Below are 27,344 nucleotides of genomic sequence, written 5' to 3'. Positions count from 1 at the left end.
TATTCAAAAATGCATCTGTATGTAGTTTGCTTTATGTGCGTTTGATACATGACTCTTACAGCGAATTACAAAAGACCGGTTGAAATTTCAATTGCGTGCTGGATTGATCAATAGACTTTACAATTTGGTCAGCAAAGTATCACATTTGGTCTGAATTTGGGTCACTAGAAATAGAATAACTAAACAATAGAAGACTGAACCTGAATGGTTTAGCTAGAATAACTAGAATTATATTGGTCAGAAACAGTAACAGTAGAAGAGTATTCTGGAAGTTTTCTTTGTGTGATATGTAATGGTTATCTTCTAGCATCCTCGTAATATTCACATTATCAAATAGATGGGCGGTCCTTCTGTCACGAGTGCGCACGAGTGAGAGAAGGACCGCCCATCTCTTTGATAATGTGAATATTACGAGGATGCTAGAAGATAACCGACTTGTCACATATTTCAAAAGCTTATCATTTTACATTTATTGAACCATACATTCAATACAATGGTAGATTGAAATATACCATCGTCGGACGATGCATGTGTATATAAAATTTAATACGCTTTACCCGTAAAACAGCAAAACTAACTTAACGAAATTGATTATCCCTGTCAGTATCAATCACATATTGGTGGCTTCATAAATAATTTTTCAGGAATTTAATTCTATACATGTATTTGTACAAATGTTTTTAAGAAAACATGTATAACACAAATATTAAAGTAGGAAAAAGATTAAAGACTTGCATTAGCAAACTCTTTATAAAATAAGGGAGAGAGAGAACTATTTAACATTACTGACTGGGGAAAAAACCGGTCACAGGTATGCGTATATCTGTTACATAACAAGTTCTGTCTGCTTCAACGCCCATCATTAATCGGCTCACGCTTTACCCGTAAAACAGCAAAACTAACTTAACGAAAACTGGTTATACCTGGCAGTCTCTATCACATATTGGTGGCTGTGTAACACAAATATTAAAGTGGGAAAAGGATTAAAGACTTGCATTAGCAAACTCTTTATAAAATGAGAGAGAGAGAAACTATTTAACATTACTGACTGCAAAAACCGTCACAGGTATGTGTATACATGTATTTGTTACATAACACTTCCTGTCTGCTTCAACGCCCATCATCAATCGGCGCACGCTTTACCCGTGAAACATCAAAAGTAACTTCACGAAAACTGAATTACCCCTGTCTTGTTTCTGTTGTGTAATTCTGATGTTAGTACTGCCCATGCGATAACAAGGTGGGAGGAGCTCGTTTTATCACGTATGCGATAAAAAAAACCTTGTTGATGATAACCAGATACAATACCTGAACAACAAAAGAAAATCACTGTAAATATGTGACACATGTATTTGTTACATAACACTTCTCGTCTGTTTCAACGCCCCAGACATCGATCGGCGCACGCTTTACCCGTGAAACAGCAAATGTAACTTCACGAAAACTGAATTATCCCTGCCTTGTTTCTATTGTGTAATTCTGATGTTAGTACCGCCCATGCAATAACAAGGTGGGAGGAGCTCGTTTTATCACATATGCGATAAAAAAAACCTTGTTGATGATAACCAGATACAATACCTGAATAATTACAAAAGAAAATCACTGTAAATATGTGACAAGAATTGACTGACCTCAAACAGATGAATGGTACATGTGGGCACTCTGGGAGATGTCTACTGAAAATTTCTTAATTAAGTGAAATTGATGAGAGTTTAGTAAAGTTCAATCTAATCAATAATCACAATTGTATTTGAGAGAGAGAGAGAGAGAGAGAGAGAGAGAGAGAGAGAGAGAGAGAGAGAGAGAGAGAGAGAGTGTGTGTGTGTGTGTGTGTGTGTGTCCCTCCGACAGCTTTTAAAACATTTCGTCAAATAACATAAATATTGATAAAATTAATAAAGTACAGTGTAATTGGTTAAGCCGTGTTAATGTGTTTTGTTCATTGTGGAATAATTAGGCATGACATATTACTGTTGATAAACAATAACCGTACGCTTAGAATGAGAAAGTATAGCATGAACTATAACAAAATCGAGATATAGTTGTATAATATATTTTTCATCTCTACTTGAAGGCTGCTGAAAAAGCTCTGATTGCTTGGCAGTATAATGAGGACTCAAATCGAGTTACACGTTCTGAAAACCTTTCGAATCTAGCTCGGAGATGTCCTGATGAGCTACGACGTTTAGCGAGTGACCTTCAGAACCTAACACGTGACACGCAGAGGATGAGGTACCCCAATACCAATCACAAACCATCCACAGCTTATAGTAGAGTCCAGGCAGATCGCGCGTTCGAGCTGGCCAAGCTTATAGTAGACAAGGTGGACGAGATCGTTAAATTTTAATACGCACTTCTGCATTGGAACATTTCGAACTTGCTACAATTACTGCAGCGTCATAACTACATCGAGTTTTTAGAAATGTTATTATATATATATGTAATTGAACTACGTAAATGTCATTATTTAGAATAGAAAATACATTGTGCACACTTTCTTCTATTGTATCTGTAAATTGTTTTTCTTTTTGCCAACTACGTGGTTTTTTCTTTCCATGGTGTATTTTGGGTTTAAATATGTAATGCTACATTCCAAATGTGTGTGTCATTAACTACTTATGGCTAATATTTCATTCTACATTGTGGTATTATAAGTACAAGTTTGCTTTTTAAATAATGCTGATTATAAATGTTTGGTAATGGTATTGCATAAAATTGTAATGTATATATACTTGTTTATATTACATTTCAAAACCCTGTTTGATGTTAACACGTCACACACACACGTTTATAAAAGTCATAATAACGCTTTGATTCATGTGTTTTGTCGCAGTATGACTTGCATAGATATGTATAACTATTTTTGAACATTCAGACATAATATTATATTGTGCTATCATTCAATGCTATGTTATATAGTTTATACTTTTCATCACAGTATATTGAAAACTTTCTAATACATGTATACAAGTATTAATAAATCTGTAATTGTGAAAAATTTGCAAATCACAGGTTTTGTGTAATTCATGACATCCTCCCAAATCTATGTCAACTTTATACTTATTTCTATGATTAAATTTTTTGATTGAAATTCAATATTTCATATAAATTAGTCTAACTTAACCTATGGAAGATATTTTTTAAGCTCTTGTTACAGAGAAGAATTCTGAAATAAAAATTTTTAAATTTTAATTCAAAGTCTTTAGTTATTCTTTACTGATGTTACAGGTGTATGATATTGCAATTATGTATTAAATGTTGAAAATGATGCACTGTAATCCTTTAAAATATATTCTAAGATACACCCAGCAAATTAAGTTGTGGGAGTTATAAAGGTGTTTTGGACAGAAATTAGACTTGTATGTCATAATCCAAACCCAAGGTCATTTGGAGAAATTTGAGTTGCTGAAGAAAATTTTAAAACATGTTTGGGTCATATCTTTGTAACAAAGCAAAACTAAATGCTGGTACTCAACAGAAAGGATGATCATTACCCAAAGCTACCTCCTTACTTAGTCCTTCATTTAGATTGTTTATTAGGCCAAAGAAACAGTCTGATGCATATATAACTAGGGCTACATGTAATGCAGGGATTGTAGGGGCTTTTATGACTTAATGCAGTGTTCAAATCGATGGTATATCAAATATATCTCAGTTTGGATAACCCCCATATCGTTGGTTACTCAAGAATGACATGACAAACCATTAGAACAAACTACAACTGTATATGCATATCTATACAAGGTGGTACGCCATCTCGTGAAATTTCATCACATTCCACAGAAATACTGCTTACAAAAACTTCCATAAAAGGAGTGAAAACTATTAGGATCCTACATCTACAATTAATTTAATATTTTCTTTGAAAGGGTTATAATTCTAACTAATTCAGAAGGAATTAGTGTGAAGAATAAAGAAATCTTAGTGATTCCAATGATGTGGAACTAGATACCGGACAACAAACAAAATGAGTGTGCTTCTTGCAGCACTGTACACGTGCACATGTATGCCTTGAAAGATTATATTTATATAAAAAAAATATTTTTCAAGAGTAATGCCTGTGCTGCAATACGAGTCCTTGCATCCAATATATTCAGTTACACAAAATGTTGACCTGTACTTCACAATATACCCTTAAGGTTCTTGAAAAGATTTTATATATCATTATGCACATAAAAATCTTAATCTTATATCAAAGTCCCCTCCAATTTCACTTGTGGAGGACTAAAAATCTAGCCAAGAGGTTATAAAACTTTATCATACTCATATTGAGCTGATATCGCAGTACAATAAAACTGTTTATAAAAAAGTAATAAATTAAATTTGAATTTTAAGGTTTTTATTTTCGTTTGTGGGTTCTTTTTCCAAACCGCTTGCTTATAACAAAACAACTTCCATACAAGATGTTATAAAATTCAGATGGTTTCCTCTAACATGTGATTACAACAATGGAACGTAAATCACAAGATTTCATTTTTCATCATCTCTGCTACAGTCACTTGGAGTATCTAGTATTACTGCGGTTCAGCTCTGTAAAATATCAATTTCTTCAAGTGGAATCTGCAGTCGAATTTCTTTCTCCAGCATCAAGTCAGTGATTTCTTCCAGTTTGGAATTTTTGAAAATTTTCACGCCATCCATATAAAGACTCTACAAAACATAAAATATATCTATATATACACTCTATATAACATATTATCCTTATCAAAACTGTTTGATATTTGGAAAGAGGATCAAAGTTAAGGCAAAATCTGCAGTTATTAAAAACTGAAATTTTCCTGATAGGCTGAAGTCACACATCATTTCCTAAAGAGAAACTTCATGCATTCATTATGCACTTCTGTACAACAGGTGAACATTGAATTTATTCATCATTGTGACACGAATTACCACTGAGATTCTAATCATCTGTTTGCGACTATGATATATGTCAAATCATTTGTTTGTCATTGTGATGTTACATAGGTCTCTGGGATAACTGTTCATGAGAACTCACTTCTTCCCAGCAAAGAACAAAACAAATGTAAAGTCATTTAATAAAACTATCATATAAAAATTTGTTGACTTTTGATACTGGTTAACATTTCACTTCATCAATCCCATGGTAGTGATATTAACCTCGGTCATTGGTCTCAGTGAATATCACTTCCAACTTATCAACCTCATCAAAAATCAATGATCACATATTCTAACAAATATGAAACATGATACCTTGGCCCATGGGCATTGCTGTAGGGATCTGTAATACAAACCACTTGCTCTTTCACTTTGACCAAACGTTGCCTGGTAGAGAGAGGCAACACATATTATACTCTTATTATACATTCTATACTGTACATCGATCATTTTCATATACATAACATGAAATAACTATATAATATGAATTACTGAATAAACTATATCAAACTGTACAAGAACATGAACAGTCTTCTAAAATAAGATCCTAAAGAATAAAGTTAAAACTAGCTGAGACTTCACTAAATATATTGCTATTGATGCTAGAGGCCGCAAAATATATGGCTACTGATGCTAGAGGCCACTTGATAGATTCCTACTGATGCTACAGGCCACTAATCATATCGCTACTGATGCCACTAAATACAGTAAACATTTCGCTACTGATGCTAGATGCCACTAAAGACATCACTACTGATGCTAGAGGCCACTAGATAGATTGCTACTGATGCTACAGGTCACTAAACATATCGCTACTGATGCTACAGGTCACTAAACATATCGCTACTGATGCTACAGGTCACTAAACATATCGCTACTGATGCCACTAAATACAGTAAACATTTCGCTACTGATGCTAGAGGCCACTAGATAGATCGTTACTGCTGCTAGATGCCACTAAATAGATCGCTACTAATGCTAGATGTCACTAAATACATGTAGATCGTTACTAATGCTAAATGCCATTAAAATATTGCTACTATTGCTAGATGTCACTAAGTAGATCGCTACTGATGCTAGATACCACTAAACATATCACTACTGATGATAGATGCCAAAAATAGATCGCTACTGATGCTAACTGCCAGCTGATGATAGCTAGTGACTGACCTCGCAGTACAAATCATAATCAGAGGTAAAAGAAACAAAACTAGATAAGTAAAATATGTGCAATTATATTCATCCATGATTGATTCTGCCCGACGAAGTATGATCTCGAAACCTGATTAACCATCGTTCGTAATGTATCCCACCTTAATTTACATGTAGCTATTAGGTCTACATATAAAACACATATAACGATTCAATGCATGTTGCACTTTGCCACCAGCGTGGTTGAATTAAAGAGTTGTCAACTTCCAATGTAATATTATGTAATTGTTGATGATTACGCAACATTTATGATTGGCAGTATGATATTGTTTGAAATATGATGAAAAATTTCAATAATGAAACATGACCTCATATGAATATTACTAATTAAATAGAGTAATGCACGACGTTATCGCTACATAAGAGTCTGTGTGGTCTGAAATATTATAACAGAGTATTAACATAATGACAACATAACAAGGGGGAAAGGTGTAGGTGGTTTGAATAATTTCAATAGCTGCAAGATAATGCTTCATCTGTGGTGTCCTGAAAAAAGTGAAGAAAATGACGCGATGCTCACAAGAACAAAAGGATATTTCCTTAGAAAAAATCCTTTGGGTGAAACATCCTTCGAACAATACGGCGCTCAGGATAACTCGTCCTGCAAGAGCAGTAACTCTTGTAACTTTAAAGACGTTATTCTTGGATCTATGGAAAGCCAACAGGATTAACATTCTATCATTGTAACTGTGTATTTGCAACTATGCAATGCACCATTCGTTCGATGTAAATGTGGAAATGTTAAACGTGAATGTAGAAATATTTTATGTAACTTGGCAGCTGCAGTACTTTTTATTAGTGCAATGACAATCCAGTGTTGTGCAATATATCATCCGTTGAATGTTTAAATAGAAATTCGTATTCGAAACTTCTAAGATGTCAGCGTGTAGTTTGTTCTTTGATAAGTATAAATGCAAAACTCGTTTTGAGGTATAGGTAAATCCTCCCTTTGTACCTCATTTTGACGGGGGGAGGGGGGTGATGTATCAAAAATGCACCATAACATTTCTCTAGGCTTAGTAGCTGCATTCTCATCAGGGATCACAAGCCAAATCGAAAGTTTAAAAAATTATGACATGAGGTACGTTTACTAACATATCTTATTTATTCTGCATAGTAGATATTTCCACCTAACTGTGAATGGTTCAATTTCACACAATATCAGCAATAGTAATATAGGGGATATTTGCTATCACAGCAGGTGCCCCCTTACACAATGAGTGTAAATTGTCTACCTGTTCCTTTAATTCACGTAAGGTACAACACAATATATTAAGTTTAATAAGCTATATTCATACACAATATATATATGGGTGACTGACTTCCCAGTGGCGAGCTGTGAAGCGTGGGGGATAATTTGACTATATATTAGAATTCCCCCGTTTAATTAAAAACAATTCATCAACCCCAGTATATGATAAATGATTATAATGATCAAAAATTAATTTGCATACTCCCGAAATCCTTTGTGATATACGGAATAAAGGAGAAACTTTACTATATAGCAAAATATCCGGGGGTGATCTGTTGTGCATGGGGGGAATGTTTGCATCATCCAAGGCTGTCTATGGAAAAAGGTAGCCAGCAGCGTTGTCAAACATGATTGGATGAAGCTAAATAATGCACTGTTTATTCCCAATTTAGATTGCAACATGTGTTCTAAAAATACTATTAGTTTTAATCTTTTAGATATGTCAGATTTCATTAACAAAATACATTAAAACACGAAAGTTTCAGAGGGCTTTGAACCCTGGACCCCACCAGGACTTCATCCTGGATTAATTGGGGGCCTAGAGGTCGTTCCCAGAGCCTCTGTCTATCAGATATATTCCACCCCCTCTAAATGCATGTATATGATTATTGTTGATATCAATGACAAAGATGGAGTAGAAGGTGTCCCAGGAAAGTAAATGTTAAGTTCTTCTACAGTATATATATATATCAGACATAATGCAAAATACTCAAGTGTATAAGACTAGAGGAGCTCCGAAATGTTATAGTACGTTTCTGATACCTCACACACCCCCTGTTGTCATAATGAGGCACTAGAGCTTACAAATATTGATTTACATTGAACGATGAATTGACGTGTGACACGGGACACTTTTCGAGTTGTTTAAAAATGATTACAAACCAGGAAAGATTCAAATGCAAAGATCAATAGAGCAAATGATGGAATAACCTTAAAAGAAGTTTTGCATTTATACCTATTTAAAGAATAAATCACAAATTGACAACTTAAAGTTTCGAATGCGCATTTCTATCTAAACATTGAACGGATAATGCATTGCGTAAAAACATTTACACGGTCATTCCAACTCACTGGATTGATAAGTACTGCACACGTCAAATTACCTTTAACATTTCTACATTTACATTGAACGAATGTTGCATTGCGTAGTTACAAATACACAGTTACAGGGATATAATTTTGACCCGTTGGCTTTCTATATGAATTTGCCCTTCCACTATTTTGCTATGATAAGAAATCTATGGACATTAATTGGCGGACCAAAACATAGTACCATAACCACTCAAGAATTCCATCGTCATCGAAAGCAAGTTTCTGACACTCAAGAATTCCATCGTCATCGAAAGCAAGTTTCTGACACTCAAGAATTCCATCGTCATCGAAAGCAAGTTTCTGACACTCAAGAATTCCATCGTCATCGAAAGCAAGTTTCTGACACTCAAGAATTCCATCGTCATCGAAAGCAAGTTTCTGACACTCAAGAATTCCATCGTCATCGAAAGCAAGTTTTCTGACTTGCCTAGATGGTGCAGCAATCTAGCGCGCTGGTTACATGCTGTTAGGCGATTTGGTTCCGCAGGTCGAGCGTTCAACCCCGGGAAGTGGCGGAAGTGGGTATCCAAATAAAATAAGGTTAAATTCTGTACTTTTTATCAAATATATATTTCTTCACGTAGGGCAGTTATATTTATTTAAAAGTTATATATATATATATATATATATATATATATATATATATATATATATATATAAGCACGAAAACCCAACAACACCCTACTTTCTTAAAGTGTCGGATCTGAGAAGATACAAGGCCAGTAAAGAAATTTATAAAAGCACTGAAAAGGGCACGACACTGTGTCGTGGCCTTTTCAGTGCTTATATATATATATATATATATATATATATATATATATATATATATTGTTATATTCTGTTAATCTTGATTTTAAGACTGTATTTGCTGTTACAATTTACTATTTTCAAAGTGTGCAAAGAATAATTGTAAAACTTAAATTAAAAAATGGGGGTTTACGTATTCAAGAGACCATTTTGCAAAATCTCTCTGGTCAACTGTGGTAAAATATGTTTTTTTGTTAACCTTAGATATAATTCTAAATATTTTTAAAGAAAAACTGGCATGTAAACAATTTAGATTGCGATATTCTGTGATTTTTCTGAAGGATGTGAGCAAATTAAACAGCAATTGTGTATGTTTTCAATTGAATATCTTTAAAAATTCTCTCAGTAAATGAATATCTATTGGTTTTTATATATTATAGCTTAAGATGATGTGCTTTGGTGCATTTAATAAAACACTAGATCATGCATCCTTGTGTTAAAATTTGGCTTTTGCATTTGGGGGTATATGTGCTCTGTAGCACATAGTATAAAAATAAACCCGCAAAGGTATGTCTAATATGGGTTTTTTAGTTATGAGTTGTTAAAGTTATTTAAATGAAAGAAAAAATTTGATTGACAGAAATTTCTAATAGTATTTACCTACCTTAACACTAAGATGTCCTTTTAAGCTTTCGATATCAAGAATTGTTTTCGTACATAAGTGCAAAAAGTCATTATTTATTTCTATTACTAGTATTAAACATTTTTATCTATAGTGTTAGAAGACATGAGTATGAATCTATTTTATGTATTAATTGATTTGTGTTGCTTATGTAACATTGTTGTATTGATACCAACAGACAAATCAAGTTTAATTGAATAAATTCTAAGTGGAAAAAGGTCACGTTTAGAGCACTGTAGCTCAATAACCAGCGTTACGATCCTAGGTTTTCTTTTTTTATTTCCCAATTCTCCGTCAATGTAGAAATCAAACATACACTTCTCCCCAAAATTGACATTACTCCAAATTTCAGATGTGAACTATGAATGACAGTACATGCCCTGTATCCCAGTACGGTACATGTATATCGATGAAAATTGCTCGAAAATGGGTCATATAGGAAGAGAGGTTATTTCATACTGATTACGCCTATCTATTGCAGATATCAACAAGCGGAGAGACTAGTAACCAGGGCATTGTCAATGAGTTAAAAAAGATTGTATATGATAACTGGAATTTGACATCAGTGTTTAATTTTATCAATTTCAGAAACAAATTACATGTGGGTATTAACAGGCGTCGCAATTCATGTATTTTTTAAAATGAAATTTCGCGCATTGTTCAAAACTGCAACGCATTCATTAGGAAATGACACTCATTAAAAATTATAGAGATATCCAACGTAACAATATAAAATGAATATATCGGTACAAAGATCGATTACTCGAAGATAAAGCCAGGAGTACGAAACAATCTAAGTCTATAATCATACGTTATCAGATCATAAATCAAGCGGCGTTTGTGCATTTAGCGACAATTTAATTTCAAACTTGAACAAAATGAATTACCTTGTGTCAAGTCTATGAAACTCCATCAAATATACGTATTTTTAAACCCAAAACCACGATAACATACACCTACCTTTCAGTACGGAATACACTTCAATTTTCTTCTGTTTTCTGCTACACTGATTGCAGCTATAACTAGGTTACTGTAATTGACACAAAGAAACTTCAGCAATCCAAGGTTTTGTATTCAGTAATAATCTTACGGTAAAAATATATATAAAAAAATTATATATATGAAATATTACCATATTGAGCTCTTGATTGAGAAATCGTTTTACCTTGGTGAATGGCTTTAAATTGTTGATGTGTACAAGTCTTTCTTGGTATTCAAAGAGAAAGTAAAACTGTCATGCGTCATGTTTATGATGCATGGTGGATCTGGAAAGGGTACGAAGTTTGCCTTATCTATTAGGCAACCTCCTAACTGTCCTTTGAATAACAGGAGTTTTTTAAAGAATAAAATCCAAAAACATTTTCTGACTATTTTGGTCTGTGATCTCGTTTTAGGTCGTGCACTTCTCCTTTGAAATTGTTTTTGAGCCCGACATTAATGCACTTTGATATACATAAAGGTGATACGGCTGTGAAAATAGTTATCATATATCACAAATCATGGGAAAATAACAGTTGTACACTGATTCCAGAAACCGTGTATGCTACAATGTAGTTTTCCAGCTCTACCGAAGAATAACTGCAAATTCTAAGAACAGGCGAAAGAGCCTATTTCCTAAGATTTTTTATTTTTTTAGAGACCCCGCAACTTATGTATACTTGTTACGTATACTGTTTTATTGATTCATAATGAAAGGTGTAGATAACATATCTCGTTCTTGCTATATAATGTCACGCGTACTTGAAGAACAATCTAGTAATGACATTGTGGTGAATTGTTAATATAGACCTTGAATAATTATAACATGCATGACAGTTTTTACTTCTTTCATGAACTGAAAACTAATGATAGGTGGTATTGGCAAACTAGATCGTTGAAACGACTATACAATTTGCGAAATGTTGAATTTAAACGGGACTGTTGAAACCCCTGCACCAGCAACTTAATTTAAACAATATTTTATTATGTATGAAACATAAATGCATTAGGCAGCAGGCTTGCAGCCTATATAAGCCTTCTTTAAGCACCAGCAACTTGTGTGTCAGGAGCCTGCCTCGATTAAAAAACTTATCATACGCAGAACAAGCTCTTGCGTATCTATTCAGTTGAGAGATATACACACCATATGCAGGTGATAATGGAATATTGCTACATAAATATGCGTATGGTAAGTTTTTAATCGAGGTAGGCTAGTGACAAACAAGTTGAAGTTACAATGATTTCAACAGCTTCGTTTAAATTCAGCATTTCATAAATTATATGGTCGTTATAATGATCTAGTTTGTTAATACAACCTATCATTGGGTCAAACGCTGTCTGACGTGTTTCATACCGATTGTTAGGCCATTCTTGGCACACTGATTTTGACTTCGGATTACTCCGTATACCTGATCAAGATATAGAGCTCACGGCGGATGTGACCAGTCGACAGGGGATGCTTACTCCTCCTAGGCATCTGATCCCACCTCTGGTGTGTCCAGGGGTCCGTGTTTGCCAAACTATCTATTTTGTATTGTTTATAGGAGAATTCTCACTTATCTGAGAAAGAAAATATAGCCTTTGAATGAAAAATAAAATTCTCGGGGTTGTTTGGGTCTTGATATTTTAAGAAAGACAACTCTTCCAATCTGAAATTGTGTAGAAACATTTTTCTAGTTTGTATTTTATATACAACAAATATTCAGCTATACCCCCTTTAAGAATAATTTAAAAAGATATTGTAACTGGAATTACTGTTTTGTTATATTTTGATTCAGAACTGATCAAGAGGAATACGCGAAAAGACACTATGAATTCAAGAGTTTATGAAATTCAATTTTCTTTATAAAATATATAAAAAATACTGCCAAATGAAAAAATAATAAATTGTGAAATGGGGTCATCACAGATGTTTCTATAAATATTTGAGGAATTGAAAACAGCAAAAATCACCAGGTATGTCATTCCACCTTTAATGGTCAGTAAGATAGCACAGTAATGACGGTCCTACATGTCACTGACTACCCCATGAGAAATCCTGTCCATTATAGTGCGAAGTCAAGGTGGTGATTAAAGTAGCCTCTTGTTCCATTGTACAAAACAGACTACATTCCACGCCTAAGTAATAATTAATATAACTTTAGAATAACTTATTTTCGTGATTCAATATTCGTTGCTTGTGAAAAAAGCTCCTTGGTTCTTACTATTCGATAATATATATTTATTTAATGCTCTCATTCTCCTTGCCGGTCATGGGGAGTTTAGATTCACGGATATAGGCACACTAAGATAACACAAGATGTAGAGTTTTAAGGACATTAGTTATTTTATGGCAGCCAACATAAATTGTGTTTCACCGTGTGAGACTCATATACATAATATCACATTTAAATATGCATTATGTCGTTCTTGGATGAATATGAATAACCCATGTCACCTACCTCAATATCTTTGTTGTTCTACGTGACAGACACTCGCCTTTTAAATAGTATTTAACAGCTGTCATATTGTGGAGAAGTTCTTGAAATCTAAACAAAAATAGGTGTGCACATCTGCTCTCCATATTTGCGTAACTTGTTTGCTCATGCAATCAATATGAAAGGTGAAGATAACGGACAGCGAGTTCGCTGAAGATGATAAACTTTTCGGAAAGTTGGAAGCCATTTGTTGAAAATTGAAAATCAACATTACTGACCCATAACTTTATCGCATGTAAACAATGCATCACAAATTGTGATATCTCACACAGGTGTTTCAAAGGGTAACTCATACGTAAATAACACTCGATTATTTGTATACTTCCAAGGTTTGATTTGAATTTATGCAGTTAACAGAGTTATGTTGAGAAGTAATATGACGATCTTCAGACCACAGGGCCATATGATATCTTAGACACACACAATCAGGGCTAACTCGTACAGTTCAAAATACATGTTTCGTATAACCAAAGTAGTATAATTACCAACTTTGAGTTTAGTTTTACTGTTCTGCAAAGGATGTACAAATCTTGACATAGGAATCTGAAACAAGCCAGAAGGATATATACCACCATTTTCTCTTCCTAAGATCCATCAGAGATTGGAGCAGGCTACCGGAAGAGGTGAAAAGTCACATCCCTGGAGGGCTTCAAGATAAAGAAGTAGGTACGGTTTCTACAGTCATCTGGCCCAAAATATTGATGATTTGACTTGGAGCTCAAATCCTGGCATTCAATTAAGGAGTAGTTTAGCAAACCCAAAATTCACTCAGTTTGATCAGCAAAATGATTTGTGTCATATGACGAGAGCTTGAAGTTGGCATAAAATTGCAAAAATGCCATTTTCAATGAAAATATCCACAAATTCAGGTGGTTTTCCTTTTAGAAAACATACAGCGCATGCGTCGAGCAAATTCATATTGAAGCATGTTTTTCATCTCAAAATAATACACAATATATATCATTTTCATTTTGCTCGACAAATGCGCACATCTTTTCCTGAGCAATAATTTGTATGACATTTGTCAGTTTCCGGGCTTATTTTGAGAAAAAGGCGGGAAATGTCTTATTCATGATGTCATAATGCTATCCATTTAAAACTATCATTCTGATTTTGTTGACATAGTATACCTGGCATTTATTTTACTTTCTTAAAACTCTGATTAAGGTTAATTCCAGACACATTTTATAGAGAGAAATTTTTTGGGCCTTTTTATGTATACAACCGTACCTTGTTCTTTAAAGATCACCCATTGTCTCAGTCCAACTCAGCAGACTGTAAATAACCCCAACAGGAGAAGATGCAGATCAGCTGAGATTGATCACTGTTCGTTATCTTCACCTTTCATGAAAATTTACTGGTTTGGGAACTTCTATTTTCAACAATGATAATGATTTGGAAATGGAATAAATCATTTGGTTTTGTCTGTTGTTTTACCTCCCATTTGATGAAAGGTGAAAATAACGAACAGTGATCAATCTCATAACTCCGACAAGCAATACAAAATAGATTGTTGGGCAAATACGGACCCCTGGACACGTCAGAGGTGGGATCAGGTACCTAGGAGGAGTAAGCATCCCCTGTTGACCGGTCACACCCGCCGTACCTCTAGGTACCTCACCAACTGGAGGAGAGGTGCCACATATTTTGCATTGCGCTATAAAAGGCGGTAGCAATGAGGTATTTTAATTGTAACACACTGTTACTGGAACGATGCATGGGTTGATCGTAGCATGATGTAAGACACAATTTGTTTCGGCGAGAGATAAATGACATACGTGTATGTATCAACACAAGTTTTGAAAAATAAGACGCCGTTGTTTTATTTTAGGTCCATTTCGATATATGTATCAGCGGTTACGGTTAATAGTGTTAGATTGTATTTGCACTCCCCCGTTTTTTTTTTTAAATGACAATATGATACATTGATCTGTATCATAGAATAGAATATGACTGTCTGAATGGCATTGTGAAGGTGGACGATAATGGTGATGTAACAAGAGAACAAATCCCCATTTATTAGTAATGCACATTGCTGGAGAACAATCGGTAAGAAATTCCGTGACGTCATCTGGTAGGCTGGATGTTTTATTAATTAAGGAGAAAGGTAAGCCTTTGAAATCTACGTCTTTCTAGAAATGTCAAAATTTTGAATATGTAATTACAAATTCTAAATTCATTAGGGAGATTTAATGAATTTGTTCCCACAAGTTGGCGGAATCTATACGAACAGATTATAAAATTGTTAGAACAAATATAACAACAATATCTATCTTTCAGTACGTTTCAATTTATTGGAATGTAGGCACATCTATAATATTTTCATGAAATTAAGAAAATTCACACTAGTATTTAATTTCAAGTCAAAGCTTTCGTAGTATTATGAAAGTCGTACAACATCATACAGAATTATAAAATCAAGCAGCTTCTTCTGGCTTTGTAATGTGTATTGACGATTATAATGTCATGTATCCTCGTTTAACTTAAAACTGCATTTGCATGGCATTTGTGTAAACATATCTTTTGTAGTAACGGTAAGTTCGGTATCTCCAAAACAAAATTCCGCGAAAATTGGTTGTTGTTCCATTGTAACAACTGGAAGCTCGACTAACATTCTACCCAATAGAAAACATGAATCGTCATCAGTGTATTCGACGGTTACGTTTGGTGAGCAATAGACAGAGAGACCAGCTGCAAATTGAAAGGCAGTGGCCGTTAGAAACATTTGTGAAATCTTTTGATCAAGTTCTACCTCGGTACCAGCAGACATTATTGTCTTAAATACACCAAGACATCTGTTAATTCCAGCGATGTTTTTTAGTTTGGACCTCGGGTGAACACCGCGTATAAAGTTAGGCGTTATTTCCGTTCCATAAGTATACCGAAGAATTCTAGATTTGATCACTTTTGGATTGTGACCAAAGATTACAGCTCCTTTTAGGACGGCCAATTCTGCTTCTTCTGGGACAATCACGGGAACGCCGGGAATCGCCTGAGAGACAGCATTCTGAAAAATCTTTGATTCTGCACAACCTCCTACCAGCAGCACTTTTGTGACATCTTTAGATTTTGGGTTTCTAATTACTTCCTTAATATGGACAACTAGCTCGTCGGTGGCCGGTTCGAAGAATGTTTTCAAAATGCTTGCATCAATGTTTATTTTGTCTTTTTTTACGATCACCTTTTCAGCATAACTTGATTTCTGGAACAGGTCCTCCATCTTCTGACCACGAATTTCTTCGCATAAGGCATTGACTGTTGCATATGGAACGGTTAATCTAATCCAGCCCTCTGTATCCGGTTTTATTAACCGTTTGGCGGATTCGAATTCTCTGAAAATATCGAGATAAGCACTAGTTTCATGCTTAGCAAGCCTTATCATGACTTTGGTGCCGATAATTTTAGTCAACATGTTGTTGTACTCTCTGTCTACCGCTGTTCCGCCACAGGCGCCACCTGTAGCAGCGTGAAGCTCTCTCAGTCTGCCAGAACCTAGGTTTTCATGGACGGTGATGTCTGCAGTTCCGCCTATAAAAGGAGAATTCGAAGTGCTAGTCATGATCATCTTCAACCATTTGTACATGAAAGAATCTCGGGGGAATCGTATGATCTTAAAAGTGTTCTTACAAATATGTAACAGGAAATGTCTGTCAAATACTTCGCTGCCGATGTACATTTGGCTTTGACATATGTATTTGACCTTAATCTGTAGAATGGTGTCGACTTTCTAGGTCACCATAGGAGTTATGAGATTGATCACTGTTCGTTATCTTAACCTTTCACCTATAAAGTAAACTCTTGGTGACATTTTTCAATTGACCAGCGTCCGTCGTCGTCCGTTGTGCGTTACCAATTAAGTTTTAACTTCTTGATAACTGTCATTCCAATTCTGTTCGAATTTGGTATGGAGGATCTTTGGGACAAGGAAGACAAATTGTAAATTTCTGGACGCCTGCGCCCCCGAGGCCTTAGGAGCAGGGAATAAACTGCCAAATATTGATTAATATTCAAAAATCTTCTCTAAAACCGCACATCTGTAAGAAATGCAAAATGCATAGTGACGTAGAGCAGGAAAGCCTCTACTAAAATTGTAAATTTCATGATCCACGGGGTAGGGGTTCTGATTCCAGGGTTGGATCAATCTTGGTGTATGGTGTTTATGTGTAAAACATTTAAACACACCTTTAATTTTATCGATACTAAGCTGAAACTAAATAAGATATTTAGAAGAAAGAAGTAGTTCCTTATCATAATAGTAAATTTCATGATACAATGAGTAAGGAATTTGGTTGTAGTTTGGGGTTAAATTTATTATAGTTATTATTGTCTTTATCAGTTGAAAGACTTCTTGACGTTTGCTGATACCGTATAATAAGAAGCATATGGGCCACATCGCTCACCGGAGTCACCTTGGTCCATATTTAAAGATTTCCCCTACATATTTGCATGTAAAACTTTGATCCCTATTGTGGCCCAATCTACTCCCGGAGGGGGCATTCTTTTTACAAACGTGAATCTGTACTATGTCAGAAAGCTTTTATGTAAAGATAAACTTTTCTGGTCCAGTGGTTCTTGAGAAGAAGATTTTTAAAAAGACTTTCTCTATGTATTTGTATGTAAAACTTTGATCCCCTATTATGGTCCACCCTACCCCGGGCACCATGGTTTTAACAAGCTTGCATCTGCACTATGTCAGAAAGCTCTACTGACCCAGTGGTTCTTGAGAAAATTTTTAAAAGACCCCACCCCATTTTAGCATTTTTGTGATTATCTTCCCTTTTAAGGGAATATGGTCCTTCATTTGAACAAACTTGGATCTCCTTCACCCAAGGATGCGTTTTACGAAGTGTGGTTGAAATTAACCCAGTGGTTCTGAAGAAGAAGATGAAAATGTGAAAAGTTTACGCCTGCGATAACGACGACGGACAATGGACAAATTTCGATCAGAAAATCTCACTTGAGCCTTCGGCTCAGGTGGGCTAAAAACCAAAGGCAAATTGAGGAAAAGGAGCACATTGCAAATTTCGCAACCCAAAGGTTTTGACTCTAGGAAGGGTCCAAACTATTCATATCATGTCAAGGTTACATGTATTACATGTCTGTATACTCTTTCATCAGTATAGGAATTTTCCGGGTATTTAAGTTTTAAAAACATTTCTTGCTTTATGTTCTTGCTGAATATTAAAATTTGAGTTAGATATGCTGAGGGGGATATTGTTTCTAAATTCCATAGTCCTAGGGCCTAGTGATCGATACTTTTGAATAATACTCAGGTGAACGATAAGGCCTATGGGCTTCTTGTTGATATACCAAGTAGAGTATGCTACTGGGGTTTCAATAGCATCGTTTTAAGTCAGTATTTCGCAAATTCTATGGTCGTTATAATAATCTTATTTGCAAATACAGCTTTACAGTTTGCAAAGACAGTTTTTTTTATAATTCTTAAAACATTGCTATCTTAAAATCGTATTTTGAGGTCGAATACTGTCTGACGTGTTTCATTCGAATTGTTATGCCATTCTTCATATACTGATTTTGATTACGAGTTACTCCGTTTACCTGATCAAGATATCGGACTCACGGATGGTGTGATCGACTTACAAGAGAAGTTTACTCCTCCTGGACACCCGGTCCCATTTATGGTGTGTCCAGGGGTCCGTGTTTGTCCTACTCTTTATTTTCTATCTTTATGGGATTTATGAAATTAATTAGTGTTCGTTATCTTCACTTTCCATGCTATGTGGCAACCCCCTTTGAAAAAATTGCGCACTTTGAATTTTTTTCTTTTTCAAAGTGCGTTAATGTGTACCTTTCTTTTTCTTTGTATATTTGGTACATAGTAAACATTGTATTTTTTTTTTTTTATCTTTCTTACAACATTGTTATAATTTTGTATTTTGTTTTAAAGTCTATGATTTTATGTCATTCCTTGATTCATTCTTATGTCACATATTTCATCAAATGTTTATGCACGTAAGTAATTTTATATTATTATATAAGGCGTTCTATTAATGAGCAATCAAAATAATATATGCAATACCTAGTTTGTATATAACAAAAATTATGAGTAAACTTGAAGTTGCGGACAGATAGGCCAAAACAATATTCTCCCATCTATGATATGGGGGGGGGGGGGGGGGGATGAAAATTAATCAAAATCATTTTGACACAACGGTAGTTTAAATTCGAAAATATACACAATACTATCCTACTAAAAGTTTGTATTTTTCTTTTTCAAAACAATTAAAGCAATAACTATCACTAGACATTAAGGCCATAACTTTAATTTTTGGGTGCTTTCTGTTTTAGGAAGTAAGATGAGAAAAAGATAAAAGTTCACAAGCATACCCCCAACGTCTATAATCATGTATTTGGTTCCTTTTTTGGAAAGATCTCGATTGGAAGTTTGATTTGGTAGGTGCTGGCAGTATACAGAAGCAACTTCCGGTTCCAAAGCGATGAACAAAAATTCGTGGGGAATTCCCGCCTGAAACGTTCCACAAAAGGTATTAAAAGAGAATCAAATCAATTTATATCACCTTGTTGTCATCCGCCTTGAAATCAATTATCACACTAAAGGATTATATATATATATATATATATATATATATATATATATATATACACACATATATATATACACACATATATATATATATATATATATATATATATATATATATATATATATATATGACACTTTCTTGAATTGATCTAAATTCGAAGTGGCAAATTTGACCCCAATTATCCTTTATTTGTCGGGAAAATATACCATACAGACTTCAAAATCTTTTTGTCATATGTGACGTTTACTTGAAAGGCGAGACATTTGGCAGTGACAAAATATCCTTAAAGAAAATCAATTATCTAAGCGAATTGTAGCATGGAATTTGGTAAATGCATCTGAGAACATGTTACATACAAGTTCTGCGCATCTGCGCATGAATTTCTTCGCCGAGTCACTCCAAATGGCAGGGACCGTTAACACCCATCGTATTTCTCGGATTGTGATATTGAACCCCTGGAGAGTCAGTCGCTCCATCAAATGATCCTTTAGAGCTTTAATGGACTGCATGAAAACGTCCTTTGCTGGCCATGGCTTTCCGGAAATGTCAGGTATCCGTGTGTTTTCTTTGAGAAGCTGTAGTTACATTAAGATAACTGGCTTACGAGTATATACATAAATATACGTCCTTGTGGATTTCTACTTAAAATTACTCTGTTTGAGAAGTCCCTGTTTTGAGGAGTCTTAAATTCGTGGGTAGGAATAATCTCCAAAATAATTTACCACGTTCTAAAATATCGTCATTACAATTACCTAAAAAAATGTAAATGGCAGAGAATTACATACCCGGATCCCGATCGTAAATAAAACTATTCAAATAAAATTTAATATAAATAGTTATTCACAGTTCACACTGATTTAATTTTTAAAGAAGAATATGCTTAGAGACAAATAGAATTCGTGAGTGTAAAGTCGATGCACCAAAGCCCCAAACTTAAACAGGTGAGGGAGAACAGAGTCACTCTCGTATTTGTACAGGCATATTGCATACATAAATTACAACCCTTAAAGGACACATCTCGTGTTTTCAAAGTATACAAAATTATTGCATTTTGTCCTCCTTATTCTTATAGAAATTAATTGTAATAGTTCGTTTGCCGAAATATTGCGATAATTAGCCACAATACGGACTTAAATATAAGGTCCGATTTCAAAAAGGCTACTAGTTAAGATTAGTTAGGTAGCCACTTGGTACAGTGACGTCTTATGCGACCTTGGTCGATCAACTTGTTGTGAAAGTAGTGCAAGATATTTTTAAAAACTCGGGTTTTAGGGGCCTAATTTATTTACCATGGATAGCATTTATTTCGATGTTGACAAATTTCCCAAGTCTTATATCCTCTAGCCACCAGTGCATACAAATAGCGACCCAAATGTATTGAGGAAAGCGAGTATGAAATCTGCCATTTGCGAGTAAATAATGTTTACATGGGATCGCTGTCTAAACACTATTTGGTAATGCTATTCATCTGTAATTAGAGTTGCTTTTGTTTCTAAAATAAACAAAGCAATTATCATTAAATTTATTTTTGGATAAGTTAGATAGGCTTAAATTATGGTACGATGTATCATCGATAACTAGGCCTAGGCCTACTGTCACGGGTGCATTTCGAAAAAAAGAAATGAATAAAAATGATCAAATTTATAGTGAATATCACAATTTTAATTTAAATCATAATTCTATTCAAGTAATTTTATTTATCATTATTTTTTTCATCTACACGTTGTTAGGTAGTGGGAGCACAGCGTACTGCTGTTGTTACGTACGCGTTCCTTTAAAAAAAAAATGAATTAAAACATTTTAATTCAAAGTTAGGAAATATAAAATATCGAAGAAAATATGCATTTTGCAAGATTTGAATTTCATCGCTTTCAAACTAAAAAACTACGCAAACTGTTTCATTTAATACACATGTAAAGTAGTTTTAGGCATAAAATGAATTAATTTTGCTGAAAAAATTAAAAGGTTTAGAAACATACGATGTGTCCTTTGAATTACAGTCACCACTAGTTTTAGTTATATTTTCTAAAATCATATTTAAATATTTATTTCCATGAATATTTTATTGAATAAAGTATAAATACAAAATATCCACTGCTAATCATACTAATGGGGACAATTTAAATATTTTATCAGCAATGTTTGGACTGAATTAATTCGACATGTTTACGTATATCGGAACAGGTTTCTTCATCATAAATCAAAATGGAAATAATAAACTTCGATGAACACTGGATTTCGTGGATCAATTCAACAACGAAATTCACGAAAATTGTAACTCAACGAATATTAGTGAATGCAGTCCCTTTATTTAGCAGGTGTGTATATACACCCAGCTAGTGTTGTAAAAACAAAGATGCTTGTGATTGTGATTTCCATTGGAATAAAGCCGTAAAGCAGCCATTAAACAACCACCTTCTTATATTGAAAGGGAAGTTATAAAAATTCCCTTGAGAATCTTTCACTTATATTTGGACGTTATCAGCTATAAGGACAATAATATAGACCTACATTAAGAGATAGTGTATAGTCTTTATTACTCCATCGCATGACGTAAAATCTTATATATATAAAGGTATCACTCTAAAATTTGATTTGTTAACGATCCATTCTGTCTTGGCCGAGACTCTTTACGCATGCGCACGTCTCGATTAATTTACCACTGGGATACTTTGACGGTTAATCATAAATGATTCAGTTTATCACTTACATCCCGATTGTGAAGTTTCATTTTGAATCTCGAGAAGAACAAGTAGCGCGAGCTGTCTCCATCCAGTACCAGGCTACCATGTTTGTTTTCTGCTTCGTAACCAAAGGAGACAAATTCACCCTCAGAGTCCAGAAGAAGGGATGTCGGAGTCTTAAGAGAGAACAGCGAACTTCCGCCAGCATTCCAGGCTTGGTTGGCATGCATCTTCATCGGATTTTCTCTATAGTCAGACCTAGAGCTAAAAGCGTACCCGGAATATGTTGTTCCGAAGTCCAAGGCGGCCACGAAAAGGTAATCTTCCGGTTTAATTCTGTCTTCATCATCATAGTAATTAGTATCCATTTCCTTAAATGAACGATAAGAATGAATAATTCAATTGAAATATGGAAATCCTTGTTAAGTAAGAATTGAAGGGAAAGAAAATATACCATGGTAGATAAAGTTTTTGACCTTGTCTACATTTAGTTTTGGATATTCAAAATATCCACGAAACGGAAATCACATTTTCTCCACAATGCTGAAGTAAATAAGAGGATATCACTCCTTATAGAGAAAAAAATATACCCCAATTTCGTTAACGTTTCGAATTTCGGGTTTTTAAGGTCATAAACTGCACAGAGAATACTGATCAAGTGAATTTTAGTATAATAATAAAAGGCAGACGACTTTGTATTCATGACTGTGCACATGCCTTATTGCTTGAAAATGGGTCATAGGGAAAGAGTGGTTATTTCGTATCGATTGCGCTTATCTATTGCAGATATTAACAAGCAAGCAGAGAGACTAGTAACCAGGGCATTGTCAATGAGTAAAAATGTTGTATATGATAACTGGAATTTGACATCAGTGTTTAATTTTATTCATTTCAGAAACAAATTTTATTTTTGAAAACACGTGAGGGTATGAACAGTTCATGTATTTTTAAAAATGAAATTTCGCGCATTGTTCACAACTGTAACGCATTCATTAGGAAATGACTCTCATTACAAATTGTAAAAAAAAAATAAATATTGGAAATATGAAATGAATACATGTATACGAAGATCAATTACTCTAAGATAAAACTAGGAGTACGAAACAATGTGAGTGTATAATCATACGTCATCAGATCACAAATCGCTCTCAGTAGTACGAAACAATGTGAGTGTATATTCATATGTCATCAGATCACAAATCGCTCTCAGTAGTAGCGAGCGAAGCTCGCGTCGCGAAGCGACGCGACGAGCTCGCTCTAATGATTACGCAATTGAGTCACGTGATTTGCTCTTCATCAGCTGAAAAATGATGGGGACTACCCATAATGCCTCCGTAAAAATGTCGCCGTCACTGCGGTATACTTCATTGACAACCCCGTAATTAAAATAATTAGATTGTTTAGAAAGTACCATAAACGTTTTTAAATTCCAGACAAGCTTTCTCATAGCTTCAAACATTTTGTTTTTGCTTGGTTCGAGAGAAGAAGAAAAAAAAACATTGCAGCTAATATGACGTCACAATTTGTGTTAAATGAAGAGGCGGATAAAAGTCATGTTGCAAGATGTTGATGGACTTCGCTTAGCTGCAACAATGTAGCCCTCTCTGATTTTTTTTTTTTTTTTTTATTTATTTTTTTTTTTAGGGAGAGGGCTACAACTCCTTAGGATCTCCGTAATGGTGCAAATGCGGGAGTGATTCACTCCCGCAACATTTGCGCTCATTCTAAACATTTCCTGACTTTCTTTACGTAAATAAAATGATATTCTATGTTTCTTAGTCAATATATAAATTTACAACCTTCAACTTAAGATTTGTGAGGCTCTATTCTACCATTTTCAACAATTTCGATAAATTCCAATTTCTCCATTCATATTTGTGCGCCATGTTTGATGTACTGAAGTTTCAACTTCCGATTGTCAAGTCATTTGCATATGCCATATAAGGTAGTATTTACATCAATGGACAAGTATGGAGGCGAAAGCTATTTTGTCGGTATTGAAAAGGTTTGAATTTAATATCAAGTTAAAAACCGAACAGCAGAGTGTAAATTCTTTCTGCAACAATATGATTTTCCTTTCTTTGTCGAAGTGGCTCGAGTAACTACATTTTCGCGCTGATTGTCAATGTTTAGGTTTTTCATTAGATCCACCTACGAGATCTCGCGATAACAAGCATGGCGGAGCAGACGAAGAATATTGCATGCTGTACATTATATTTAATGAAAAACACCTTTATTAGACATGCCCGAGCACAAAGTTGGTACTCCTTTTGGTGTAAACAACATTTGGGACTAATACACAGAGTTTATTATCGGTTATTCATAAAATTATTTTGCACCATTACGGAGATCATATGGAATTGTAGCCCTATCCCGAAAACGTCAGAATAAAAAAAAATGGATAGGGCTACATTATTGCAGCTAGACTTCGCTCGTCTCAACGGTCACACCGTACAACATATTACGAAACAATGTGAGTGTATAATCATACGTCATCAGATCAAAAATCGCTCTCAGTATGTATCATTTTCTTGATAATGAAGTAGCCACCCCCCACCCCACAAAAAACACGTCTAGCACAGAATTATTGTAGACAAAATAAGTGAAAGGACTGTATGTTTGTACATACTAGTGTTATCACCTGATATATTGATTAAACTCAAAGTTATATTCTAGTTTCTCAATCAGGACAAGCAGTTACTCTAATGACAGGTAAAAAGTGTATAGACCGAGATGTAACTGTGAGGAAGCAGTCTAGTATAAAGTGTATAAACTGAGAAACAGTTGTGAGAAAGCAGTCTAGTATTTACTTTAGTGGGAGAATCATACTCCTCACATGAAGTAATTTTATATGAACTACAGGACCTCACAAAGATTACTCAACTAAAAACATACAGCAAGAAAAAATAGAACGAAGTAAACACAAGATTTTAGCGATAATGATATGAGCATGTAGAAGCTTCTTAGCATTTATAACTACATTTCTGGTCGACGTTTGTGGATTTAATTATTTAAGTTAAGACTAGAACAAAATGCATTACCTTGTATCGAGTCTGAAACTCCATCAAATTACGTATTTTAAACCAAAACTATGATTACATACCTTTTCGCACGAAATGCACTTCACAGCTGCACAAAAGGATTTTTCCGTTTTCTGCTTCACTGATTGCAGCTTTAATAACAAGGTTACTGTAATTCACCCAAAGAAACTTCAGGAATTCAGTAATGATACGGTGAAAATGTTTAAAATATATCAGAAATAGTACACGTACTGTACCAAAAGTACTAATTATTCATCATGTCGAGTTAATTGTTTTACCTTAGTGAGTGTCTTTAAATTACTGATGTGTCCTTCTTGGTATTCAAAGAGAAAGTAAACTGCGTCATGTGTCATGTTTATGATGCATGGTGAATCTAGATAGTAGCGACTTACCGGTGTAACCGTGGTGGAGGTCGCTGGTGCTCAGGGTCGCTCTTAATAGAATATATAGGGAAAAGAACGACTCGGATCACCGGATTCTGCGCATGCGTGGTATTTAACTCGAAGCGGTGCCCTACTGGTTTTAAATCCATAGTAATAATAAACCCCCTTCTCAGTTTTCTGTTTCGTATGCACATCATAACTTGAAAGATACAAATTAACTTGTATTATCCAACTCCAAAATTGATATTTTAATGCATAAGATTTCTGAATTATGTCTAAGATATCTAATAACGAATAAACAACTTGAAAACAATGGCTTTTTATTCAAAGCATATTTACAATAGTGTTATCTCCATAACAATTCCCAAGTCATCTTTTATATTTTAATCACATGATAACAGGTGTGAACAAGGCACAGCTAGACGCCTTAAACTTGGATTAACGTGCAGGTGTAAACAATTACCTGTAAATAAAATAACACCAGGTTATTCTACCGTGACCAACCTTCGTAATCATAAGTACAAATACCACTCACCCAATTTACGAACAATACGTAGGCACATATTCAACATTGTTTTATTATTTATTTATCTATTTTGCATAGTATGTTTCTTCTCTCACCCTCTTTTATTTCAAATATATTTTCTGATTATCTGAATTCAAATTATCTCCGATATGCGAACAACCACACATCTACTGTATACAACTTGGAGGTTTACTTTGGGTGTTTTTGTACAAAAGTGGAAGACTTTCCTATTACGAGATAATTCTTTTTGTGTTAAAATTTAACCAACTAGACTCTGTATACATGTACATATAGCAGGATCGTGTATAGGAACCAGCAGGCATGAGGGATCGTGCTATCCTTCTTATTCCCAATAAAAACCATAAGACAACAAAACTAACGTCTGGTGGCTTTTTTCGTCTTTATTTACCTAATATCTATTTATTTATTTTCAAATATGACAACATGATTTTGGCAAATGCACTGATTTTGTTCTGCATTTTTATTTTTAAAAAATATATATATAGGTCTTACTGTTTCAAAATTACTTGTTGATATATTACAAATATGCGTGATGTTGTTTTATAACTGACCTTTAGGATGTTTCTTGGTGTTTGAAATTAACCATAGACCGAGTCTATGTCAAATGGCACTGGTCTATAACAATTGTAATTGGGATATAACAAAACGTGTATGTTAATTTTCTTAGTTTAAAGCAATTGAGTTATCCCACAAGTCAACGTCTGATAAACGTTATGAGGAAAAGAGAACACTTTTTTGGAAATGGAAAGAAAATATGCTTTATAAGTACATGTACTTTAAAAGTCAA

At 34.4% G+C, this 27,344-nt stretch overlaps 2 protein-coding genes across 9 annotated transcripts in view; one reads left to right on the top strand and one right to left on the bottom strand.

Annotated features, from left to right (window-relative positions):
* LOC125648062 (sacsin-like) overlaps positions 1-3,192 on the top strand; it is a 34,036-nt gene extending 30,844 nt beyond the window's left edge. The window contains exon 9 of the mRNA XM_048874963.2: positions 2,075-3,192. Within this exon, the coding sequence (XP_048730920.2) occupies positions 2,075-2,347 (273 nt within the window). The 3' untranslated portion in view covers positions 2,348-3,192. The remainder of the gene's footprint in view (positions 1-2,074) is intronic.
* Positions 3,193-4,322: 1,130 nt separating this feature from the next.
* Positions 4,323-26,116, bottom strand: LOC125648066 (heat shock 70 kDa protein 12A-like). Of its 8 annotated transcripts, none has more exons than XR_008796119.1 (9): positions 25,906-26,079; positions 25,690-25,758; positions 22,613-22,957; positions 20,259-20,477; positions 19,685-19,823; positions 11,014-11,197; positions 10,842-10,911; positions 5,212-5,283; positions 4,323-4,650 (listed from the first exon to the last, which is right to left on the bottom strand). XR_008796119.1 is itself a non-coding variant. In XM_056141230.1 (6 exons), exons 1-6 carry the CDS (start codon positions 25,978-25,980, stop codon positions 15,801-15,803), a joined length of 1,911 nt encoding a protein of 636 aa, XP_055997205.1. In that variant the 5' UTR covers positions 25,981-26,116; the 3' UTR covers positions 15,611-15,800. The 8 variants fall into 8 exon arrangements, 4 of the variants coding, with proteins under 4 accessions (XP_055997205.1, XP_055997206.1, XP_055997208.1 ...); XR_008796118.1 differs by having other exon boundaries at positions 11,047-11,197; XR_008796121.1 differs by lacking the exon at positions 5,212-5,283.
* Between the last annotated feature and the right edge of the window lie 1,228 nt (positions 26,117-27,344).

The sequence above is a fragment of the Ostrea edulis genome, chromosome 6 (genome assembly GCF_947568905.1).
Source record: "Ostrea edulis chromosome 6, xbOstEdul1.1, whole genome shotgun sequence".
NCBI lineage: Eukaryota > Metazoa > Mollusca > Bivalvia > Ostreida > Ostreidae > Ostrea > Ostrea edulis.
Note: the sequence above shows the minus strand (reverse complement) of the source record. Positions and strands in the feature narration are given on the sequence as shown.

What these genes read in the sequence shown, in the direction of transcription:
- LOC125648066 (XM_056141230.1), bottom strand. Translation starts at nt 25,980, where the DNA reads ATGACACATGACGCAGTTTACTTTCTCTTTGAATACCAAGAAGGACAC. An exon ending in AGTGCATTTCGTGCGAAAAG is followed by an intron (nt 22,958 to 25,689) that starts GTATGTAATCAT and finishes CGTTCATTTAAG; the next exon opens with GAAATGGATACTAATTACTA. An exon ending in TGAAACTTCACAATCGGGAT is followed by an intron (nt 20,478 to 22,612) that starts GTAAGTGATAAA and finishes ATGTAACTACAG; the next exon opens with CTTCTCAAAGAAAACACACG.